This window comes from Pezoporus wallicus, unplaced genomic scaffold (genome assembly GCF_028554395.1).
Source record: "Pezoporus wallicus isolate ANWC-B61680 ecotype Strahan unplaced genomic scaffold, APGP_CSIRO_Pwel_v1 contig_5353, whole genome shotgun sequence".
Classification (NCBI taxonomy): domain Eukaryota; kingdom Metazoa; phylum Chordata; class Aves; order Psittaciformes; family Psittacidae; genus Pezoporus; species Pezoporus wallicus.
In genome coordinates, this window is record NW_026642422.1 from 245,140 (window position 1) to 268,148 (window position 23,009).

General features: G+C 40.9%; 1 protein-coding gene across 2 annotated transcripts in view; it reads left to right on the forward strand.

Annotated features, from left to right (window-relative positions):
• Positions 1–23,009, forward strand: part of DAAM2 (dishevelled associated activator of morphogenesis 2) — a 167,830-nt gene that overhangs the window by 44,911 nt on the left and 99,910 nt on the right. For both annotated transcript variants that reach the window (XM_057429989.1, XM_057429990.1), the window contains exon 2: positions 7,096–7,298. In XM_057429989.1, coding sequence (XP_057285972.1) covers positions 7,125–7,298 — 174 coding nt within the window. In that variant the 5' untranslated portion in view covers positions 7,096–7,124. The remainder of the gene's footprint in view (positions 1–7,095; positions 7,299–23,009) is intronic.

The window sequence follows — 23,009 nt, forward strand, 5'->3', positions numbered from 1 at the left end:
AAAAAAGAAGTTTAGAGTCTAACCTGGGTCTGCTGTCTAGACAGCAGACTGGGGTGTGTCTGTAGCTTGCAGAAAAGGCAGTTCAGACTTACTCTGGTAGGTAGCGCAGACACAACTCGGACTGTAGCCTTCTCCTGAAGTCAGGGACTTGAGATTACAGTATATTCTTGGCAAGTTCTAAAAATAACATCTTTAACACCTGAATTCTCTCAAGAATAAAATGTGGGGATTGTAGAAAGTGTTTGAAAAGACTTAGTGCTGGATGGTTTTATCCTCATTTATGATTGGGTCCAGGGGTGGCATCCATGGAATTCTTTCCCTGTGTTTGTTTTTATGTAGCTTATTTCCCACAGGTCTTACTATCCCAGTAATTTGAAGAAGAGCAACGACATAACTAGCCAACCTATCTAGTGAAGAAGATGATGCTGTAGGGGAAATCATTGCGTAAATACTATTATTTCATAAAGCATAAATTTATGCATGCTGAATTTGTGAACACTGCTAAATGCTGCCTCTGCAGCAGCTTCATTATTGGGAGGTGAACCACTGTGTCCTGGAAAGATTCCAGCTGGGTGACTATATTTGCTGACCTGTTGTTTTCATGACTATTTGTATAGTACTGTAAGTTTACTTGGCACTGTACAGTAACTGACTTAAGCAGATAGATTAAATCCTACACTGGAAAACCTATAACCTCAGTGCCACACCTAGGACAATGGGGTACAATGCAACAAAATTGAAACATACTGATGGAATATAATACAACAAAAATAAAACATACATCTTAGAAAAATTGTAAAATCTACACCTTGTGTAATTTTACACAAGGGTGTAGATTTACACCCTGTGTCATGTAGTAGATGTCTCTTCAGAGGTCTTTTTTTGTCTGTAGTATCCGCTTAAAGAATAAAGAGTTTTGCAGTTTGAGGCATAGGAAGTAGCTACTACTAAGCTACTAATTAGAAAATATTTCAAATCTAAGAGTTATGAAGGAAAGTGAGGATATTACTATGGAGCAGTGGAAAAAAAATAGAGAATGGAACTAAAGCTGGTAGGCAGAGGACTAAGGCGAAAACTGGAAAGTGTTCATCCTTGCCTGAAGGAATTTTTTGTTGTGGGTTTTTTGTTTTTATTTATTTATTTATTTTAATAGTAGGGAATGGAGTAATCTTTAGGGAGGTTTATTAATAGAACAAATGTGGTTCATGGTGACAAAGACAGGAAAGTTGATTTTGGTAGCAATCCAGACTTTCTGACTGAGAAGAGGTAAATGTTGCTGAAACTGTAGTGCTGCAACACTAGAAAACTCAGAAGTAAGAACAGGGAGAAGTCAAGGAAAGAAAATCAGGACACCAGACTACTGCGCTCAAACCAGAAAGGTTGCTTATATTTTGGGGGTATGCAGTCCTGTTGGATCCACCAATGTGTTGGTTGGAATTGTTGCCAAACTTGCCTAAGTGTGGAATTGATAAATAGGAATGGGAACCAATGGTACAATAAGCACTAAGTAAAAGTATGGTACAATACTAAGTAAAATGGTACAATAAGCACTGTGTTCCTGCCTCCAGAGTTGCTGTTTAGCAGGACATCTTGGCCTATGCTCTTGGCCAAGTATCTTGTGTGCTTAGACACTGAGGAGATGAGGAACACATGTATTCTGGGTGAACACTTGTATTGTGTGTTGTGTATTTTACTTGTTTTGTTTGCAGGTGAAGCTGTGGTGATCACATCGCCATTCACAAATGTTAAGGATGTGTAGGCTTACTTGCATTTAAATGAGATGTAAGATTATAATTATGACTCAGTTTTTGGTGTCTAGGAGGACAGATTAGTTTTTGACCCCGCAAATTTTTGTCTGGAGTCAGAGTTATAGTAAATCAATACGTTTGTGAAAATAAAACTTCTTAGCAGGTAAAAAGATGAATGGATTGCTCAGTCAGCTAAGTCAGGTATAGAAAATTATTAACCTCTACTCGATTAAAAGGTAGACAAAAAGGTGTAAAGAAAATAAATAATTACTAGCCAGATTTATGATACTGACTCTTCTTTGTTGCTCTTTCCACTTTTTATTTTGAATCTTGATTTGACTGTTGTTTTAGTGTTGCTTTTCTATGAATGCAATTTTGATGGATAAATGGATTGGGAAGAAGGAGGCTGCTGGTATCTTTTTCTTTCTGTTTTCTTTTGTTGTTCAGTTTTTTGGGTTTGTTTGGGTTTTTTTTTTTGTAGTGCTTTCCCCTCTCTCCCCTCATTCCCAAGTGAGGACAGTGAGAGTGTTACAAGTTCATCTCTTGAAAAGGAAAGAGCTCTTACAGTACTTTAGCTTTTTTTTTTGTGCTGGTAAGATGGTATAAGGTGAGAGGTACTGGATTTGTGGGCATTAACAGACTAACATTAGTGGTCGTTAGCCATCCAGCACATCCTTGATCATCCTTAAAGTATTAAAAATAAACACATTTTTGACAGACATGTTGCTTTAAGTATTTCTTCTAATAACCCTACCCTTTTCTCTCAGGACATACTTCCTAGGCAATAGGTGAATAAATAAATAAATAAAGTGTGAATAAAAAAATAAAGAATAAAGTATTAATAATATATAATACTATGTGTATACCAGGATTTTCTTTCCTGTGATCTATTGATCCATTTTGGGCCTCTCCCTCATGCTGCAATTGCTTTATGTAGCATCTGCCATCTGTCATGTTACATGCAATATACATGGAGAATTTCCATGGCAGTTGGAACATGGTGTGAAGCTCATAGTTTCGCTGTCTGTGTACTGAAGAAGCAATGTGGTCTAGGGAGCTGAGCATAGATCAGTATGGAGCTCTTTAGCTTTACCCAGTGTATATATTTTGACAATTTTTAGGCCAGTGCTTATTTTCTCCATTTTATCATCAGTAAGTGATGATGAAGGTAGCTATTATAATGCCATGAAGTTCTCATGGTTTATTATTTAATAGCTGAATGACACAGAGATTCAATATTGGATTTGGGGGTGGAAAGCAAGTTGGTTTATGCTTCAAACCAATCGAAGTTCAGGTTTCTTTCTACTTGTGTTATAATACATCACATTTATATGTTTTATCTTGCCATAGAAAAAAATACAGATTTGAAGGAAAATGGAAGTGATTTACTTTGTTTCCTCTTCTGTTAGCGTAAACCAGTGTGGACAGTGATTCTGCATCATACATTGAGTCCCATGCGTCCCACTCAGGTGGGAACTGTGCCTACATCCACCAAAAAATGTGTGTCTGTTGATGATCAGTAAAGATTCAGCTCTGGAAATGAGTGTCAGTTTTTTCCATTAATGCTTTCTTTCATTACAAACTAGTTTTGCAGGGCTGCATGTGTTTGGTTAACCCACAGAGTTCTCTTTCTTCTGTTTTTCCAAAGGTGATGATGCATAAATAGTTTTCTCTGTTTTAGTTGTAGTTGTGCTCTGGCTGTTCACTGTGCAGAAGGACAGGACAGTGAGGTAAGAATTAGGTTAATCAGGTGTCTTGCACAGGAGAGCTGCTGGCACCTGTTTCAGGTGTCTTGTTTGTGGAACGTTGCTTATTCAGGATATGTTCACATAAAAATTATAATTTCTGAGATGTGAATAAAGAAAAGAAATTGAAGAAACCATTTAGAACCTCCAATTGAAAGAGGATCTTGGCATGCAGTTAGCATGGATCCCATTCCATGTAGCTAAACCTTCTGATAAGACTTAAAAATTGCATTAGCTTAATTGTGTTTGGTCACTGTACCAAATGGTTTAGAAATGAACACATATGCCCTGTTAGAGGAAGCGGACGTTGTTATAATTAGACCTCGGCAGTGTTCCAGACTGTGACTCCTGACCTGAGCTGAACCACAGATGGGGCTGGGAAGCAGGAGGGGGATCGCTATGAGGAGCGGGTGTGCGGTTAGCTGTTGAAATGACAACAACATGTTTGTGTTTTGCAAAAGGATAAAACAGTACAACCGAGAAGAGCTGTGGGAGGGAGATATGTGTAATAGTGGGATTCTCTCCAGAGAGAGATTTCCCATTGATTCTGCTGGAGGTATATTGAACGTGTTTCATTTTTACAATTGCTTTACTTGCAAGAAGTTAAAGGCGATAGAGCTTTTATTAGAATAAAAAAAAAACACCCACTTTTTGTTGTCTCCATACTTATTATTTTTGACAGCTTTGCTATCAATTACCAATCAAAGATGAAAGATGTAATTTTTAAATTTTCTTTGTTGCCTTCTGCCCTACACCCACCCTATCCTTTGGAAGCACATTTCCCCCAGATTTTGGTTCTTAAGTAAATGCCCTTCAGCATCTGGTGAGTGGCAGGGTTAATCTTTAGAAAGATAGTGCTCCCACTTAGAAATATTATTCATTCATTCAGTGATTAATTTCTGAAATACCTATGCTGGATTCCTCTCAAAGTGTTCAATTATTCTTATTTTAAAAGCATCTAGACACCTCACCTATCTACAGCTATGGTATTGTAGCAATACAAAAGTACCATTTAACCCCTCTGTGTCAGTATGAATTTCCTGCATGGACAGACCTGGAAAGTGCCAGTGCCAGTGTTAAGAGTACAAGTTGTGCAATGGCATGTTGCTTTATGAAAGTGAGGCACTACAAGGTTACTATTATGTGAGCTGTGCATGCTTTTGCAGAGTAGTAAAAGCTGAGTAGCTTTTGTTGAGTTTCTCAAGTATAGATCCCAAGGACCGGATGCTGATTTTGTAAAAACACTGCAGGAACAAGCACTAGGTTGTGCATTTTTTTTGCATTATGGGTGAAGAAGGCTTGGAGACTGTTCACCTCTTAGGTGAGCCTGCTCAAGACGGATACTGAGTGATGAAATGTCAGTACAGGACAACCACAGGTACTGCACCACAGTACTTGCTCTGTAGAAAATGTTGATCTTCTTATCCATTTATATCATACTCCTTTCCTGGGAAAGTACCTTTTTTAGAGGAGTTCTTACCAAAGTCTTGTCCTCAACTCGTGAAGGAAAATGTTACGGTCCGATCAATTCAATCTCTCAGCCATTTGTTCCAAGAATCATGCACTTTCCATGCCCCAGGGAATGCTGTTCCTTTTGGTGGTTGGTGAAGAAGCCTCTAGGAAGTGGGCCAGAGCTTGGTTACAACTGAATTAAGTGTAGTTATATAGTACTTAAATCAGGTCTCATTGATCTGAGTTCCTTCCAAACAAAAATTTGTCAAACCTCATCCATGATCAGATTACCATCAAGGACATTCTGCTCAGAGTAGTCCCTGAGAAGATGGTCTGTGGTGGACAAGTTCGACTTCTTCTGAGGCTCTTTTGTGAAATCTTTTAAGAACTGAATCTCTTAAGTCCCCACCACTGAGGGGAAACAGAAGTTGTTGTGCATGCCATTGTGGTAGGTTTGAGAGCATTTTGGTGATGCTGACAGTGTCAGAGAACCGTTCCAGGGTTAAATTGACCTTTGGCATCTCCTAATGAGGATATTCTTATGAATGTGCTTTTGAAGCCAGCATCATGCTACCCTAGTGTCCTGCTGAGACAAACCACCCCTTGCAGGGTTGGCATGCAGAGCAAAGGAAAAGTGGACATTCCAGAAGACGGTGCTTGGTACCAGCTCACTTTCAGCTGTGTGAGAGTTGCAGCTGATGCCCTTCCAGTGCATAAGAGAAGGTGATACATAAATTAATCCTAGCACAAAGTAGGGCAGGTGCCTGTCAAATACATAGTGCTGCAAGGGTGGAGGTTTGGGTGCTTTGTTTTTTTGTTTTGTTGTTGTTTGTTGCTTAGGGTTTTCTTTTTTCTTAAGTAAGCATGCTGATGTCTATACAAGATGTCCCTGGAGAGCCTCTGGCTGTGTGCAGTATTTTAAGACCCACCATGCAACTGCTGTCCTAAAGGTGCTTTTCCTAGCACAGCTACTGTGAGAGCTCAAAGCAGCCTTGTTCTGGCAAGCAGACTAAAGCATTGTGGGGCAGGTTAGGGCAGCAGCTGCTCTGATGACAAAGCTCAGCTGTGTTGCTGCTGATACAGCATCCAGCATCCTGTGGTTTGGTTTACCTGCCACCTCCCTCCCTGCTCTCCTGCCCTGTGCCCAGGAGCAGGGCTTTACAACAGGCCTTAATTATTTACTCTCTAAGGATGTGGTGTATTCTGCAGATTAAGTGAAAAAGTGAAGTGCTTCAAAAATATAACACAAATAAGCCCCTGAGCTGTCAAACAAGTCCCTTAAAAGGGCAAAATATGTGTCTCTCTGTGGACTGCACAGATCCCTCCTTTCCAACTGCTGGCAGGAGACTTCCTGTTTGGATAGGCTGCTCACAAATGGTGTTGTGTGGTGAAATTAGTGACTCCTTGCTCCTCCTTCAGGCCTCCTTTTGCCTCCCTTTACACTCCTGATACTAAAGCTCCTCAAGCCTGGGTCCTGTCAAGATGGGGTAGCTCAAATATACCTCTGAAAGCATGCATTAGCACTGCACATTTTCTCCCCTGGATACATAAAGCAGCCCAAACTAGTTATGTGTATTTGAAAGTGGGATAGACAAAATGGTCCTACTGCAATACTCCTGGACATAGAGACATAGTGTTGGTGGTCTGGCTCTGGGGAGTGGGGGGTGTGTGTGTTGATTTCTGCTTTAATGTTTCATTCTTCATTTTATCTTGACCAAATGGCATGCCTCTGGAGGATTCTTCCAGTTATTCTGGGTAAATTCTCCAGTGTATGCTTTTTGCTTCTGATACTTTGGTTCCTTTACTATAGTGGTGAGAGAAAGGGCGATGGCATTCAATGGTAGCATTCAACCTTGGCTACTGGGTATTGCTGATAAATCTGCCTCCTGGGAAATCCCACACTGAATTTATAAAACCTCTTTAGAAACTTTGGGAGAAGTGGTTTACACTGCCATACAGGAACATGTTAATACCGTATTAAAGCCTAGCTCCCTTATCTATCTTGTTTGTTTTGCTCTTTTGTGTCTTGGATCCTTCTGTTCTGTTTCAGTTGTTACACCTGTGACTTGTAACTACAGAGTGCTGCACAGGTCCAACAGAGTCTTGTTTATCAACTAATGTCTGGTTTGTTTTCTTTTTTCTTCCTGTAGAACATGATCAGAAGATAGCACCATACACCATGACCATGGCACCCCGGAAGAGGAATCGTCATGCATTGGGGTTTCTTTGCTGTTTTGGGGGTAGCGACCTCCCTGAAATCAATCTCAAGGACAATAACCCCCTCCAGTTCCTTGAATTTTCTGTCCCAATCCCACCAGCAGAAGAGCTCAATGCCAGATTCTCTGAACTTGTGGTAAGTTTCTGCTGGCAGATTGATATATTTTAGGGGGTGGATGAACTCCTCCTCTCAGAGAAAGGAGTAAAGGGACTTAGGGAACTTATTAAGGATAGGATAAATACTTATGTTGAGGCTTCTCCCTCCCCCTCATTCTTTTATGACCAATTCCTTGGTGGGAGAAAGGAGACAAATGATGGGGTGGATGACAGTGGCACTCTGTGAGTAAGTACAAGAAGATACTTAAATATGCTTATTTATTCTTGCAGCATTATGCAATCCTCCAGAATTGGGCATATTAGAAGGAACCTCATAAGTTTTGTAGAGAATCCCTGACAGCTGATTTCTTGTTAGCAACTTTGGTATGAAATCTGCTGCATGATATAGCACAGTAGGGGTTTCGGGCCTATAAAATAAGGACTATACTGTTTGCTGATTGGTAGCATACTTCTGGTGAGGTACAAAAAGCAGGTGACCATGCCAATTGTTTCATCATCCAGCTGCCTTTGAACCATGAAATTCCTTCCTGTTCATAATGTCTGTAATAGCACAGACATGAACAGGAAGGGAAGGACATATTTCAGGTGAACTTTGTTGTTTGTTTTTGTGGTAAATGTCAAAGATTCCAGTAGCAGGCACTGCACTTACTGTTCATTCTTGGTATCAAATGACTTCACTGTCTTTGCCCTCTTGTTCAAAAACACGGGCAGAAGGCATAGGGCTGTGATATTTTGCAGTCTGCATTGTAGAGGTGATGCCCATTTGATGCAGTTGATCAGCTATCTCATTACTACTCTGAGATCGGAGGTTATGTAAATTGAGTATATATATAAGCCTGAGTGCTGGCACTGAGAAGAGGAATAGGACAGAAAATACTGGATCTCAGAATTAGAGGAATTTGACAATAACCTTCCTACATTACACTTACAACATTAGCCCAGTAAGTTCTTGTCCATTACCATGGCTTCAGAGTGCTATGAAAATAACCACATAATTTAGGTATGTAAGTGGAGGTTAACATGTGGACAACTATAGTAAGTCATAGTAAACATAGGGACAGCTATAGTTTGTCAGATCAGTGGTCTGACAACCTAGCCTAGGCTTCCATTACAAGATGGGGTCCAAAGCAGATGCCTAGAGTGTTTAGGCCTAGGCCACATTTAAGATGTGGCCCTAGGGTGGTCTTTTCCATGGTACTCTCCAACCCTCTAACAATTTTCAGCTCAAGGGCTTCCTCAGCCAAAGTTTCCTTCTGGGTACATAGTAATTTAGTATTGATTTATTTTCCATTAACTGTTTCCATGTCCCCTAGCACCCATGACAATTTTTTAGCATTTACAATTTTCTATGACAGGACTGTGAGAATGAGAAGATTTGCAGTGGTTTCAGGACAGCAAAAAGAGAGTCTACTGCTTCTAAGTAGCAAATGAGGAATCTTCTCTTAATAGAGAGATTTCACAAAATCCTGGTCTATGTTTAAGTCAGTTTATCTTTTATGTGAGACTACTTGAATTTCTCTCTGAAAGCGCAGCTGACTGACTGGAGAATTCTGCTTGGTGACAGGTATCTCTCATGAGTAAGAGTGTAATTTGCTGTTAGTTTAATTCTGGGTGCTGTTTTAAGTATTGATTTTCACATGCAAAGCTTTAATTGCTGTATCAAAGTTCACCAGTACTGAGATCCATTGAAACATTCAAATCGTCTTTTATGAAGGTGTCACCAACAGATACACTTTGCTTCTGAGCTTGGTATATGAAAGCTTGAACTTGTTTACCTTTGGGTCATTGTGAAAGACTTGGTTTAGCTGCTGCTGGGCTTTTGCTCACTGAGAAGGGCATTGGTTTCTATGAGGAGTTTTGAGAGTTTATGGTAATATTAAGCTTTCTGTTTTATGCCTGGCAAATACTGGGTTTCATGGGCTTGTGGCAAAACAGCTCACAGCTGCTTTCTGGAAGTCTATTAAACAGTGTAATTTATAATGGTTTTGGTGCAGAATTTAATGACAAGCATACATGATGATCTGTAAAAGTTTTTGGCCCCAGAAGTTTGAGAGTTGTTGGTCTATGCTATAACTTATTAAACGTGCTGGTGCTGACAGCCTGTAACTGGCACATGCATTTCAAATAAATGAAGCTATTGAAATGAAAATAGATCATATTCATGTTCTTACATTTAATGATAGTAACTTAGCCATCATTACGTGAGAAGTGAGCTGGGAGAGAAAAGTGCTGTTTTTCAGAAGGCCAGTGGTGTGCATCGTACATTTTTATAAAGTACTTGGATAGGATAGGTATACATGTCCAGGAGTTCCTGGGTAGGCAAGTAACATGGGAGCAGTTAAGGCCTTTGAGTGAGAGAACCTGGGTGAAAAACCAGACTGGCCAAATACAGAATTTGCCTAGAAGGGCTAGTTTGTCCACGGGTCTGGATTAATGCATGTTCTATGAGACACTACTATAAAACAGACTGCATCGGTATTGACAGGTCAGATGAGATTTTAATTGGATTAGAAAGATTCAGTCTAAATGCACCAGTGTAAATCAGCAACCTGGAAGTGCCTGAGAGGGCTCTGTGTGTGTATTACTCTCCCTGTTGCTTATCCGTTAGTCTAGTCTGGGTGCACTTGTACTACATAAAAACGAGATTTGAGTGTAAAGCCTGACCCAAATCCCCGAGTGAAATGATGACACCAACATCATCTGAGATCTGTTTTGAGAAGAGCATTTGTGTTAGATCCCTGAAGCAGGCCCAGGGGGTATAGCTTCATCTTGCCATCTGCTTTACAAAAGGGTATAAAAAAACCCATTGGTGTGCTTGAATGAATTTTTAAAAGCCGTATTTTCTCCCTTGTTGCAGTTAAAATCTGGGGCATTTTCCCACATAAGAGTTAATGACAAAAAGAGCTAAGCCTAGCCATGCTGGAAAAGCCTCCCTTGTGATGAGTTTTCCAGTCCAATAAATATTCAGTGTATTTCTACATGCCTTTCTGAGAAAAATGGTCATTTTGAGGGCCAGAGCATGTGTTCTCTTGTTCTTGTGGTCCCTATATTAATATATCATGAGAAGTGAATTTGGAGATGTCCGTTTTGCAAGAGGAGGAATTGGGAATGTGTTGGGATTGTTTATTTCTGATGGAGTCCCAAGACACCTCCAGAGTTTGCAAGCTTGTGTAAATGCCAGACTAAGGTGAATAAACATGTATGGGCTGCTCTGTCTGGGGGATGCACCCAGACCAACCAGCTGAGTAACAGCAGCTCCTTAACTGGACTCTGACCAAGGCAGTGGTTGTCAAATGACAAGTTGATGCTGATTTCAGCAGAAATATCTGCTCTTGATGCTGCCCAACCAGAAAACCAGTTCTAGGAAAGATCCCAAGATTTTGTGTTACTTGAAGCTGCATGCTATGATGAGGCCTTTCCTCTTGGATTAGAAAATTAAACCAGAAAGGATTACTCCTATTATGGGTCAAATTCAATCTTTATTTATTCCATTGGGAGTGTGCACAGAGAGTAGATATGAATGAAGACAATGCTCAGATTTTGCTTGGGCTAAGTTAGGAAAAGATGTAGTAGCTCTCAGGCTGTCTGCTGACAGTAATTGCCTTGGGACTAATGCAATGGTGACAGTACTGGTAAGTCCTTATAAGAAGTCTAGATGCAGAAGAAACAAAGCAAACAAAAATGCTTGTGACCACAAGCTTTACCCCTCGAAGGTCCACTTTTGTGCACCCAACTGAAAGAGTGCAGAACAGCTGGCATCGGCAGCCCTCTTTCAATGAGCAGGCAAGGAAGAGAAGCTCTTGAGAGTAGGGTATGTGGTGTGGTCCTGTACCTCATAAATTACAAAACTGGCCCTACCTGACCATCAAGGCTGTTCTAGCCAGCATCACTTCTGCTTTTTGCTTCAGTCTCTCTTCTCAGCTGTCACTGTGTATATTACCATGGAGTAAAGTGCTACTGCACATGGTGGTCTTATTGGCAGGCCCCAAGCTGGTTTTGTGCCTGCTGGCAAAAATGGCTGTGCTAAGCACATGTGTTTTTGCTTGTACAGGTTTATTGACTGAACAGGAACTGCAGAAGAATCTGGAAGAACTATTGCAAGGCAAATAATTTTTTTCATGAAACAAGTTCTCCGTGTCCTTGTTCATATTTCTTAGCAGCAGTGTGTTCCTGTCACAGTGGATTCTGATTCCTTTTGCTCAGTATTAGAGCCCTGGACTCTTCTTGTTGGTTAAGGGTGGTGTGCTGCTTGATGCTTAAGATATTGCCGTCTATATCGCTCTTAGATGAGCAACCTGATCCCAGATGTGAACATGGACCATGCCAAGAAATGTAACTTCAATGTTAGCAATTCAGTGAAAGTAATAAAATGTAAAGAATGATAGCACAGAGGAAAGAGGTGAAAGTTCTTTACAAAAAGTTCTTTACAAAAGAACTTGTGCTTTTGTTGTTTCTCTTTTTGTTTCTTTTGTTAGTGGCTCTGTTGAGGTGATCATGGTATTTCAGAAGGTGGAAATCAAGACTGTCTACTTTAGTATGCACTGTTCCACAGGGAAGAAGTGGAATTGTCTTTTGAATTGCTGCTTTCAAAACTGATCATGTTATTACAGCCTTCAAGCCTGGATCAGTTACTTACTCCACATTAGATTCTTACGCAGGGAAAGAGTTGAGAAATGATTACTTTTATCCCCTCTTAGCCTTGGCTGCCTTTGAAGCATTCTGCTGTTTCGCTCAGGTGGGACATTGACTGGATTCTTCTCTCATAGTTTGTTTCTCTTATGTTGCATCTGAACCTGTTTTATCATAAATTTTTTTCCTTCTTTTTTTTTTTTCCTCAGAGTCCCTATATAATATGTTTTGTTGACTTTATAGATTCAGAAAAGCTTTTATCCATATTACAATTTACCATCTTCCCAGGCTTTTCCAGAGCAAAACTTTGGACCTTATGCCAGCAAAAGCGCCTACTGAGTTACATTATTTACAGTTGAGGAGCAGCATAAATACTTATTAATTCTCTGTATTTGAAAATTTCAGAATTATCCAGCATCCTTTTTGTCCTGCCATTATGTTTCTTTTCATCCGCTGAAATGACAATTTCATGTTCCCGTCATTCTTTAATTGCTGAAAGAGCTTGCTGATTGGGTGAGGCACCATGCATTCTTCTTCTCTCCCCCTCCCTCTCTTTGAAGAGATCTAGGACACATTTCTAGTAGCATTGAAAGAAGTGATCAATAACAAGGTTTGGGAAAAATCTGGTCTTTGCTTACTCTGTGACATTTCTCCACATCTGTTCCTCTTCTACCTTCACAGAGATTAAAATTCAGTGATTACGGACAGTCTCTCTTCCCAGAGGAAAGTTGAGGAAAAAAGAAAGAAAAAGGAATTTTATGTTGAAGGAGATAAAGGTACAGCATGGAAGTGTCTGAGAAAACTTTTATTTCATTAGAGGAAGCAAAACAATTTCTGAGCAAGGTATCAATTTGGCACATGACACATAATACACCTTCCTCAAGGGAGATGAGATCCAAACCTAAATAACTGTAGTACCTTTTCCCATTGCAAACAGCTGACTTGGAAGTAGCAAGTTTCCTTCATGCTTAGCTCTCCCATGCGGGCCATTTAACGTAATGGATACAACATAAACCTTAGATGAAAACTAGGTTTCACCACATTGAATAAGTACTCCCATATATCACCTGTCCCACTCAAGCTTGCCAAGTCATAGCTGTGGTAGTGTTCGTGAGGCCCCTCTTTGGCTCTGCAACCTGCAAGAGTATTCATGATGTAAAGTACAAGAAATGCCTCTGTTGTGGGCTTTCATGTGAACATGGACAATATATGTCAGTGTATGTATGCATAAGAAGGCAACAGGTGTGTTTGTTTGTTGACGGGCCTGGAGAACAAAGTTCTCTATTTCTCAACCAGCTCCCTCGGAATGCTTCTAGGGAGCAGATATGCAGAGCTGCCTGATCTGTTTCTTGGCTCCCAGAGTTGAGCAACACCTTCCCAGAAATTATCCTCCATGTCTGAAGCTTGTTTAGTCCTTACTTTCTCACTAAAAGTTTGTGGCTTAGAAAGACATGCATTTTAGGTCCTCACTACAAACCCCAAGCATATCACATGTATTGATAACAGTATTTACTCATATTTAAATTCAGACATGTTACCAAGATTTGAGTATTTCAGCTTCAAATTACCTGTCTTTTGAGTCATTGTATCCTCTTGCTGGATTCTTTTGAATACAGGGATTTACTTTCTGTGTCACTTGCCCTGCGTGTAAATCATAGTTTCAGATTACACCTCTGACAGGCCCGTGGCTTTGAGTTCTTGATCAATGCAAATTTCTCTGCAACTATAATTTAAGAGTGCCTCTATGCTGTTTTGCCCATAAGAACTTCTTTTATTCTCTGTGCCCATCCCCAGTGTACTTTTCTGTAACGAGTGATTGTACCTAATCAGTTAGGAAAGTTGTGTAATGCCATATGCAATCAAGATCTGGAGAGGTTCTTCATTTTTCTTTGCCTATGATGAGCTCTGACTCCAGCAAGCTAAGTAGGCTTTGCTGGTCTTGGCTCAGTGGAGACTCCCCACCCCAATTATTTCTTCCTTTCTTGCACTTAATGAGAATGCCTCAGTGGAGGCTGTAAGAAAATACTGATGATGAGACTAGGCTGTTTTTTTTTTCATGACCAGAAGCTCATATCCAGGAAGAAGGCTTGGCATCTCCATCTGAGTAGAAGACATTGACTCTGAAGGAATAAAAAAGCAAAGCTTTGAGGCAGCAGATTGCTTTCCTCACTGATGGGGGCCAGGCCACAAAAACTTCCCTTTCTCTTGGGTTAGTTTATAGTTGTAAGATTAACATTTTTTCATGTGCTTAGATGCACTTGTCTTCCATTATAATAATAGCAAAAGTACTGGGTGGTTTAAGTTTTCTGAAGCAATTAGGAGACTGAGGCTTGGGAGGCAAAAGCTCTTTGTGGTATTATAGTCTGCCTAGTTATGCACAGATGTTCACATATGTCCAGCACAGTTCTTCAGTCCAAGATTGTATATACCCAGGATACCTTTTTTGTTTTTAATTGTCCATATCTGGGATACCTTTTTTCTTCTTGCTCTTCAAAGAGAATTTTTCATAATGTTGTGTCAGTTTTACATGTGTCCCATATACTATACGTGAATACAAGTCCCCGATTTGAATGCATGCATTGCTACTTGCAGCTTTCTATAGTTGAATTCAAGTTCAAGTACAGAAGAGGTATTACTTTTCAGGCTTTGTGGTAGAGACGGCTTCCCCCTTCAGGCACTTACCTGCATATGGAGTCCTGAGATAGGAACAGGCTTGTGGCACTGAGTGCAGCACAATCACTTTCATTCTCTAGGCTCCCTTCCAGTAGGTGCAGCTGGTTGGCAGCTCCCTGACCAGCTGTGTAAGAAGCAGCAGTTACTATGCTGCAAATGTGTGAGACCCAGATGCCATGAGAAGAGCATGAAATGGGAACCTGGTCTCACATTCTGTGTCTGAAAATCAATAGGGTTGTGTAAACAAATGTAAATCCAGACCCAGCCTTACGTGCCAGATTTGGGGTGGGAAGAAGCTGGAGGTGTTACCAAAGTACCTGTAGTTATAAGGCTTCTGTGCAGGGATACACAGTTTTGTAGATCTTGTTGCTTTACTACAAGACTTATGGACTGATAGTTATCTGATATAAAACAGTTCAGTTCTATTGGAGACAGTAGCAGAGTTGTATCCTTCTAAATTGCCTGAAATTTTGGCCTATGTGATATTTTCTGTGTCTGTGGTGATTGTTGGCTGCTGACTATCCCAAGCAGACAATACTGGTCACCTTTATGAAAGGTGGGGAAAGTTGTGGTCATGGTTGAAATATCTGGAGGGAATGTTTGAGTGTGTTCTGAGTATGATTTACTTAACAGTAGACATGAAACATCCAAGAAAGACTTACTGGACTACATGTTTTTAACAGGGAAATCCTAATGTTCCTTAAGAGAGCACTGGATTTTGGAAGCACAACAGATATGTAGCTTGAGATGCAAAAAGAGGGGAAAGAACAGATCCTGCCACTGAAGAATGGATGTGCTAAAATGTTAATCTAGTGTCTTCCCCCTCCTGAATGCCTGTGTGCTGTCATGATGTCCTATTCCTTAAGCCATGGATGGCTTACTATTCAAAAAACTTTTGTCCACATGTTTCTAATACCTTATCAGCTGATTTGACATTACTATCTTGTTTTAGCATAGCTGCAGTTGTTAAGCAGCATTACTTAAGAAGAAGAAATAAAAAACATAACATAAAGCTCTACTGTGTCATTTTCCTTAGGACATCATTAATGTTTGAATGTTTTTTGTGTTCCATTATGTCTATAACAAAGAGTCAGGAACTTTCTGGATTAAGTCTCAAGGCTGCTGAAGGGATAAAACACTAAGATTATATTGATAGTAGGAAGGATCAAATTAATTTACTTTTATTTCAGCTTTCCAGGGCATTTCCAGCTCTACTTGCATGGATACAGAGTAGACAATTTCCTACCTTCCTCCTAGAATTGAATCAGTGTTCTTTTATAGTTCCTGTCACTTTGATGCCTGCTGACTTAGAGCAGCAGCCTCTGCAATTTCCAGTAGAAATAGAGCCAGCAGCAGCAGTACAGGGATGTCCTATTGCTCCACTTCTCTGACTATGATTCTTGCCCTTCTGCAGTTTCTGTCCTTTCTTTACTTCTCTTTATTAGTGTCTTACGTTGTTCAGAGCTGTGTAGGCGACGTACAAATCTATTAATTCCTTGTTCCTCACCCTTTAGAGAGGATGTTTGAATCTAGATTTGGTCTGCTAAGGAGAGGCAGGACGCTGTTATGAATAAGTTCAGAAAGATAATTTGGGATGAGAAGGTGCCACCTTAAGATGCATCTGGGAGAAATGGCAGAGGAAAATACTACATCATGCAAAGAGCATGGTGGACAGATCATAATTCAATAGGAGATTCTGATAAGGAAGGATAGAGTTTTCCAAAGCATTGAAGAAAATGACACAACAAATGAAGTACCTATGGTGCTGAAGGGAGAGCAAAGACAGGTTGCAAAGATGAGAGTGACATTAGATGAATGGTAGGCCAAGATGATCTTCTGGCTGTGCTTTTGGAGAGAAAGAGCTTGCATGGTGATGGAAGGAGGTTGAATGTCAGATGTCTGCTTCTTCTACATCTCACAGAAGAATAACCACATCTGAAATGTTGTAGGAGGTATGATTTATCATTTAGCCTGATTTGAGCAAGAAAGGGAAGCCAGGTGCCTGTGATGATGAATACCTTATAAAATTTATATGTAAAAGTAACCACCTGAAGCTGGGAAAGCAGTGAAATTTTCCAGAGGAGGAAAAGTTGTGAAAGATGATGGGATGCAAGTGTTTTGCAAGATAAGAGTTACCCCTATGGAGGTACAGTGTAAACGGTGCTTGGGAGCAACTATTAACAAAATAAAGTAATTGAATGGAAAAGTAGGTAACAGTCATGAAGGATCACGTGTTTAATGTGTTGATTCAAATTAGTTTCTGTACTTTCTTATCTAGCAGCAATTTATTTCAGATGTAATCACTGCTCAGACAATATATCATATAGCCTGAAGGAGAATTGGGGGAAAGGGTTTATAATTATGTCATGCCTCTTTCTGTAGGCAGATTGTGTCCTCAGTGTTCAAGGTTATCATTCAGGGGACCTGTAAAGGTCCTCTAGGAAGGCTTTTCCATTGTTGGAGAGAAATGTCCTTTTGTCATTTGCCCTGGTCTGTAAGACACCGAACTGGGGAACACAAGGTTTCATAGGTGAGGCTGGGTGGATACAGTAGCACCTTTTTAGGGTACAAAGTTTTCAGATCAGCAGCTTCCTTGCACCTTCCTCCACACTGGGTAAGGAGCAGCTTTTGGTTTCACTAAATACAGAAGTAGTCCTTTTGCTCATCCCTTCAGCACCATTGGGAGCAGCACATGGAAGGCAAGTGTCACAAGGTGCTTTTTCTGTCACTCAATACACTGGGCCCTCTCCACAGCTGCTCTGTCTTTGGCATGTTTTGTTCAGAGGAAGTACAGGTGCCTTCCACCTGGCACTGGAACACCACTGAGCCAGAGCTTTTAATGCTAAATACCTCATTTTCTGTAAGTTAAAAAGTCAGAAAGCTTGCTGGAGGAAAAACATTTCAAGAACATTGTGTCTTTTTCCTAGCTACCTCTGCAAGTTTATGCAACTCCTTTCATGTGTTTGTGAGCGTGTTTCCATGGTATGAAACAGAGAAAGAGTAGTGCTTCTTAACCAGTTATAGTATAGAATTATAACTACATTGAAAATGTGCTCAAAAGATCAGCATGTGCATGTTGTAGGCAGTACAGGAGTCTTCCAGTGGCAAAACGTACTGTATTTGAAGATCTTGGAAGCAGATCTCTACCACTGCCTCCTGTGCACGACAGTGTTATGCAATGGTTTACTAGGTGGAGGTTTGAAGAATAACTTCTCCAAAGGAAATTACAAGGGGAAAGCAGATTGCAGTTTCCCAGTTTGGAAGGTGTCCAGGGAGATCCTCGAGTCATGGAAAATCCATTGGGTTTGCTTTAGTGGCTGTGTTTCAGCATTACGTCTTGTGTAGAGAGCAACAGCTGGATGAGTTTGTCAGTCAGTGTAAAGTTGTTGGCTTCTACATTAATGATGTGAGAGAGCTTTTGGATTATGATTGCTTAACCAGACAGTAAATGTAATTATAACTTCTTGTTAGGAGATTAGTTCATTCTGCAAGGCAAATGCTCATCCTTCTCTTTTTCCTTTTGCTGTATTTTGTGAAAGTTTCTGTTAATCTCCTTCTTAGAAATACTTGGAGAAAAACATCTTGGCTGGTATTTTCTTAAACCCAGTGATGACAGTGCAGTTCTGATTATCAGAATATTTGAACAGAATACTCTTCTGATTATCAGAATACTTGAACAATGAGACAGGACTGGGTATGAGTAAATAACCAAACACTATCATGCCTTCAATTCCATGCTTGGCTATGGAAATACTTCGTTTATATGTGTGAAGAGCATTGTGGAATTGCCTTCCATCTCATCCCAGAGGAGATAACAGAAGCCTCATATGGGGGTGTTCTTCTAGCTGGTCCAGACTGATTTGTAGTAAATGCAGCTCATCTCCATTTATTGAAGTTCACAATTAGTAAAAAGGGGCCTGATAGTCTGCTCAGCCCATTCTGTGATGGTCTATTTCAGACATAGTCTGTGTCTGATATCTGTGTTGTAGACTATAGAACAAGCCTGTGTTATAGGTTGTCTAGCAGAGAGGTTTAGTCTCTGTTACAATTTAAAGCAGGCAATTTGATTAATATTTTTGCACTGGTGTAAATCCAGAGCAAGTCCACTCAGTTTAATGGAATTAGGAACATTCTGATCTCTGGTTTCCACTACTAAATTGGGATAAATAATTCAGAGAGCAAGAGAGGAACAAAAGGCTTCTGGTTTCACTTCTATCTGTGTAAACCTGAATTCATGCCAGAAATTAATGGTGATTTATCTGAGTTCCTTTGAGTTTAGCTTGCATGTAAGTTGTGTGCGTGAGCTGCACAACCAAAGCTCACTAAGAAGTTAGTTTTTCCCATTAAGTTCTTAACTAACCTCTCAGTTCCTCCTGCCCTTTTATGTAATATTTTATCAGAGATTTAAAGGTCAGCCAAGCTCTGACTTACCCTTGTTTTCCTCCATAGGGGCATATGGCAAATAAGATGCACACAAGAGGGTAAAGCTGGGAGGAGAGGAGTAGGTGGCACCAACACCCCTGGAAATTCAGCCAGCCTTTGGCATGGGGCCACAGCAGCAATTCCCAGAGCACATTTGGAGGGTTGAGCCAGCAGGACTGTGTTTGGGCAGGAAGGGATCAGAGAGGTGTGTGCCTGTGTGCTTTGGCAGTCCAAACTGTGAATTGCTTGAGCCTAGGAACCTCTTTTGAACTCATTAACATTAAAACAGAACAGAGGAGACTTTGTAGGGAGGGAAAGGTGGGGAAGCCGGAAAGGTAGCAGTTTAGATGGCAGTTTCCTCATAACCATTCCCACACCTACCTTCCCATGCAGGGTCTCATCTAAAGGACCTTGGCATGAAAAACAAACCCTGGCAAGGGTTCCCTGAAAGGGAGGAGGAAATGAGGAGAGGAGAAAGAAAGGAAATGAGGGGTGGGGAATGGGCACTGTGCTGAAACAGCAGTCTTTATTGTTATTTAGTGGTATATATGCTGATACTAGAAGCTCTGTTTGAGAGATATTTGATGTATAATCAGAATGTGGAGGTAAATGTGGTGCTTGTCCTAGAGGGCTTGCCACCTGTCACAGTGGACTGTGCAAAGCTTGGTAATCTCTCCATGACATCCCAGATACAAGACCCTGGTGATCAGAATGCCTCTCTAGAGAGTGCATCACTAGGCTGTAAACACTGGGGATATGTTAAAAGACAAGCTTAAAAGAAGATGGTGAAATTCTGTGAGAAAGGATGGGATTCAATGGGGACAATAAAACGTACAATTTTACTGTAAGTCTGGTAATTCAGGATGGGAAGCAGCCAGGTGGGTACACTTCTTCAGAGAGGAAACTCAGGATTACAGTAGATCATGAGTGAGCAGAAGTCATGCAGAGTTTGGTCTTTTTGTTAAAAATAAAATAAAAAGTCATTGTCTTAATGGAATATGTAACCAGGAATGCAGTATAGAAGCATGAAGTCATCTTTGTACACAGCATTGATGAGGTCTCAGCTAGAACACTGTCCCCACTTTTGAACAGTGCACTTCAAGAAAGATGTACTTTGACTGGGAAGAGCCCGGGAGTCAATTAGAGGAGGAATGAGGGGTCCAGAGGACATGACCTCTAAGGAAGACTGAAAGAGCTGGGCTTGTTTAGCCTCAAGAAAGATGACTGAGAAGGGGACATTACAACAGCCTTTAATAGACTTGAAAACTGTTATCAAGAGGAAGGACGAAATCTGCTCACCATGTCTGTGGTTGAGGGGGACAGAAATAATAGGCTTAAATTGCAGCAGCTGGGGTTTAGATTAGACATGAGCCTGACTATTCAGTTTTCATCCCTATCCCTCTCACTGGGCTCATTCCAATTCACTGCATGCATGCCACCTTAACAGAAAAGCAAGTGCTTGCGTTATTGTCCTCATATGCCCATCCATATCCCTCTTGCTCTACCCATATTGTAGCCCTGCACATGAAAATGCATATCTAAGCTATGACCTCTCTCTAAACGTCTATGTGTATTGTTTCATAAACAGGTACTGGTTTTCCTCATTCTTCCTCTTTCTATTTGGCTCAGCAGATTGTTGTCCAATGCACATAGTTTGCCTGTGAAGGGCAATAAAACAAACAGTAGGTGCCATTTCTAGTGGCCTGTGAAAGGGGACTGCCCACAACAGGCCTTGCTAGTCACAGGTACTTGTATGCTGTCAAGTCAAAAAGCTTTGAGGAATGGGAGAGACAGGGTTTAGCAGTTCTCCAGGAAGCAAAGAAGCAATTAGGGAAAAGGAAGCGCTATAGTATTGGTGGTGGTGTTGAGGAATGAGAGGGGAGTTGTTTAGCTGACTTTCTGTGAGATAATTTTTTTCCACCAAAAAGCAGTATGAGATGGATGAGAGTCTTATTCTGATGCTGAACCTTAAGAATGGGTAGCTTCTGTGTTGGCAGGATAGTAGTAGAGAAACACATCTTCCACTTCATAAACATCAGGTGCTTTCTGTCTTGTACTGTGATGACTGAGAATCAAGTTATTTTGGCCCCTACTACTGAAGGAGTTTTAAAGCTGCAACTTGCTTGAAAAGCAAGAAGGAAGAAGTGTATGAAGGAAATTACAGACTTTTGTTTGTCTGCTTTACAGTCACATCTATGTCAGCAGCTGAAATGTAAACATTATTACCTATGTCAGCAGGCTGTGTGAGCAACTCAAGTGCACACAGTGGTTTCATCATGCACAAATGTAATGATAAAATGTTGTAGGTATGGGCAGATACTATGTCATATGTCTTATGTTTGTAGTTGTGGTGTATGTAAGGTGTGAGTGGCATACGTATCTTCACGTACATACATCATGTGTCTGCAAATGCATGGAAACCCAGTGATGTTTTGCAGTGATCCACCTAATTATTATCAATTGGGAAGCTGGTCAGAGTCTTACTCCACAGCCTCATATGGTGTGTTGTTTCTGTGTGCTTTACAACAGCTGCTTTTAATTCCAAGAGTTAGGATGAGATGGAAGAGTTTGAGGGAAAGGAAAAGTTTGTTTTGGGGTCTGTTTTTCTTCACGGGTTATTGGTGGACCTGGGACTTTTAACCCACGTGCAGCATCTGGAGCTGTGCTAGCTGTATGGGTGGTAGTGATGTTGCCTGTTGAAAGAGCATCTGCCATCAGTCTCTGCTGTGGGAACAGCCATGCACTTGTGGCCAGGCAAAGCCTTGAGAAGGTAGGAATGGGCATTGGTTGCTATCTAAAAATGGAAGCTCTGTTTCTCTTCTCTAAATATTGGTCTCAATCACACTCCAGTGTTTGCAGTTGCACATTAGGCAAAGCCTGTGAAATGTTTCTCTTTTTTAGGGAGCTTTGCTGAATATTTTTTTTGCACTGCTCATTGCTCCTGGTTGTACATGAGAGTAGGCATTTCTGCAGTCCGATGACCTTCATTCACGGACAGTTCAGACAAGCAGTCTTTCAGAATGCCTTATCGACCTCCTCAGTATTGGAAATGTGCATTCTTCCAGCAGGCTGCCTCTCGCATGTCAGCCTGGTGAGCTGGATTGATCAAAGTAATGGAAGGAAGACTGCAGGGGGACAATCCTATACTGTCCCCTGGAGGTGGACACAGTGAATAAATAGGGAAAGATTTGTCTATTCTACTTGAAGGATTCATAAGCCGTTTGCAAAGAGAATGAAAGCTGAGGATGTTTTTATTTTATTTTTTTTATTATTATATTCACTCACTGCAGTTTTCTCTGAAGCAGCGTTTTGGACAGTTGCCTCTGGACCTCAGATGAGAAAGTCCCCACTTCTCCCCAGCCTTGCACCCCGGTGGGCAGAGGCACAGCTTGAATGTGATCCACTAGACTGACCTGTTTGTTATTTGCCAACAGAATCTGGCATAGGTAGTGTGAACTGAAAAGTACCAGTTCCTGGGACCGTTGTTAATGTAAAAGTGTAGCTTTCAGGCGATATAAGTCATGTGTTAGCAGTGTGGTCCTACTCAGGTCACTTGTTAAAGCTTGCAATAGTTATGCTGGATTGGATTTTCTATTGCAAAAGTTTGTAGTGTGCTGCTGACAACCTTCTCCCTGATCTACTTCCACTGCTTCCCCTTCCTCTACAGTCCCAGACATGTCAGTGCCATTTATCTCATGTCAGCTTGAGTCGTACTTCAGCATTGATTAATCCACCATCAACTACTCCCTCAAGGTGACTGCACATGAACATGAACCTTTTCTGGGGTCTGCCAGTGGATGCTGGATGGGATCCCATGGTGTGTCATAATCACTGTTTACTTTGTAGAAGATTGAAATAAATTCATCCAGGGCATAAGGCCATCAGCTGTGCTGTGCCAATTGGGAGCATCAGTGGAACTGAAATATAGCCTTTTTGGGGACATAGTAACAGACGTGTTTATACATGACGTTGGGGATCCTGAAGCATGAGGTATTATTCTGTACAG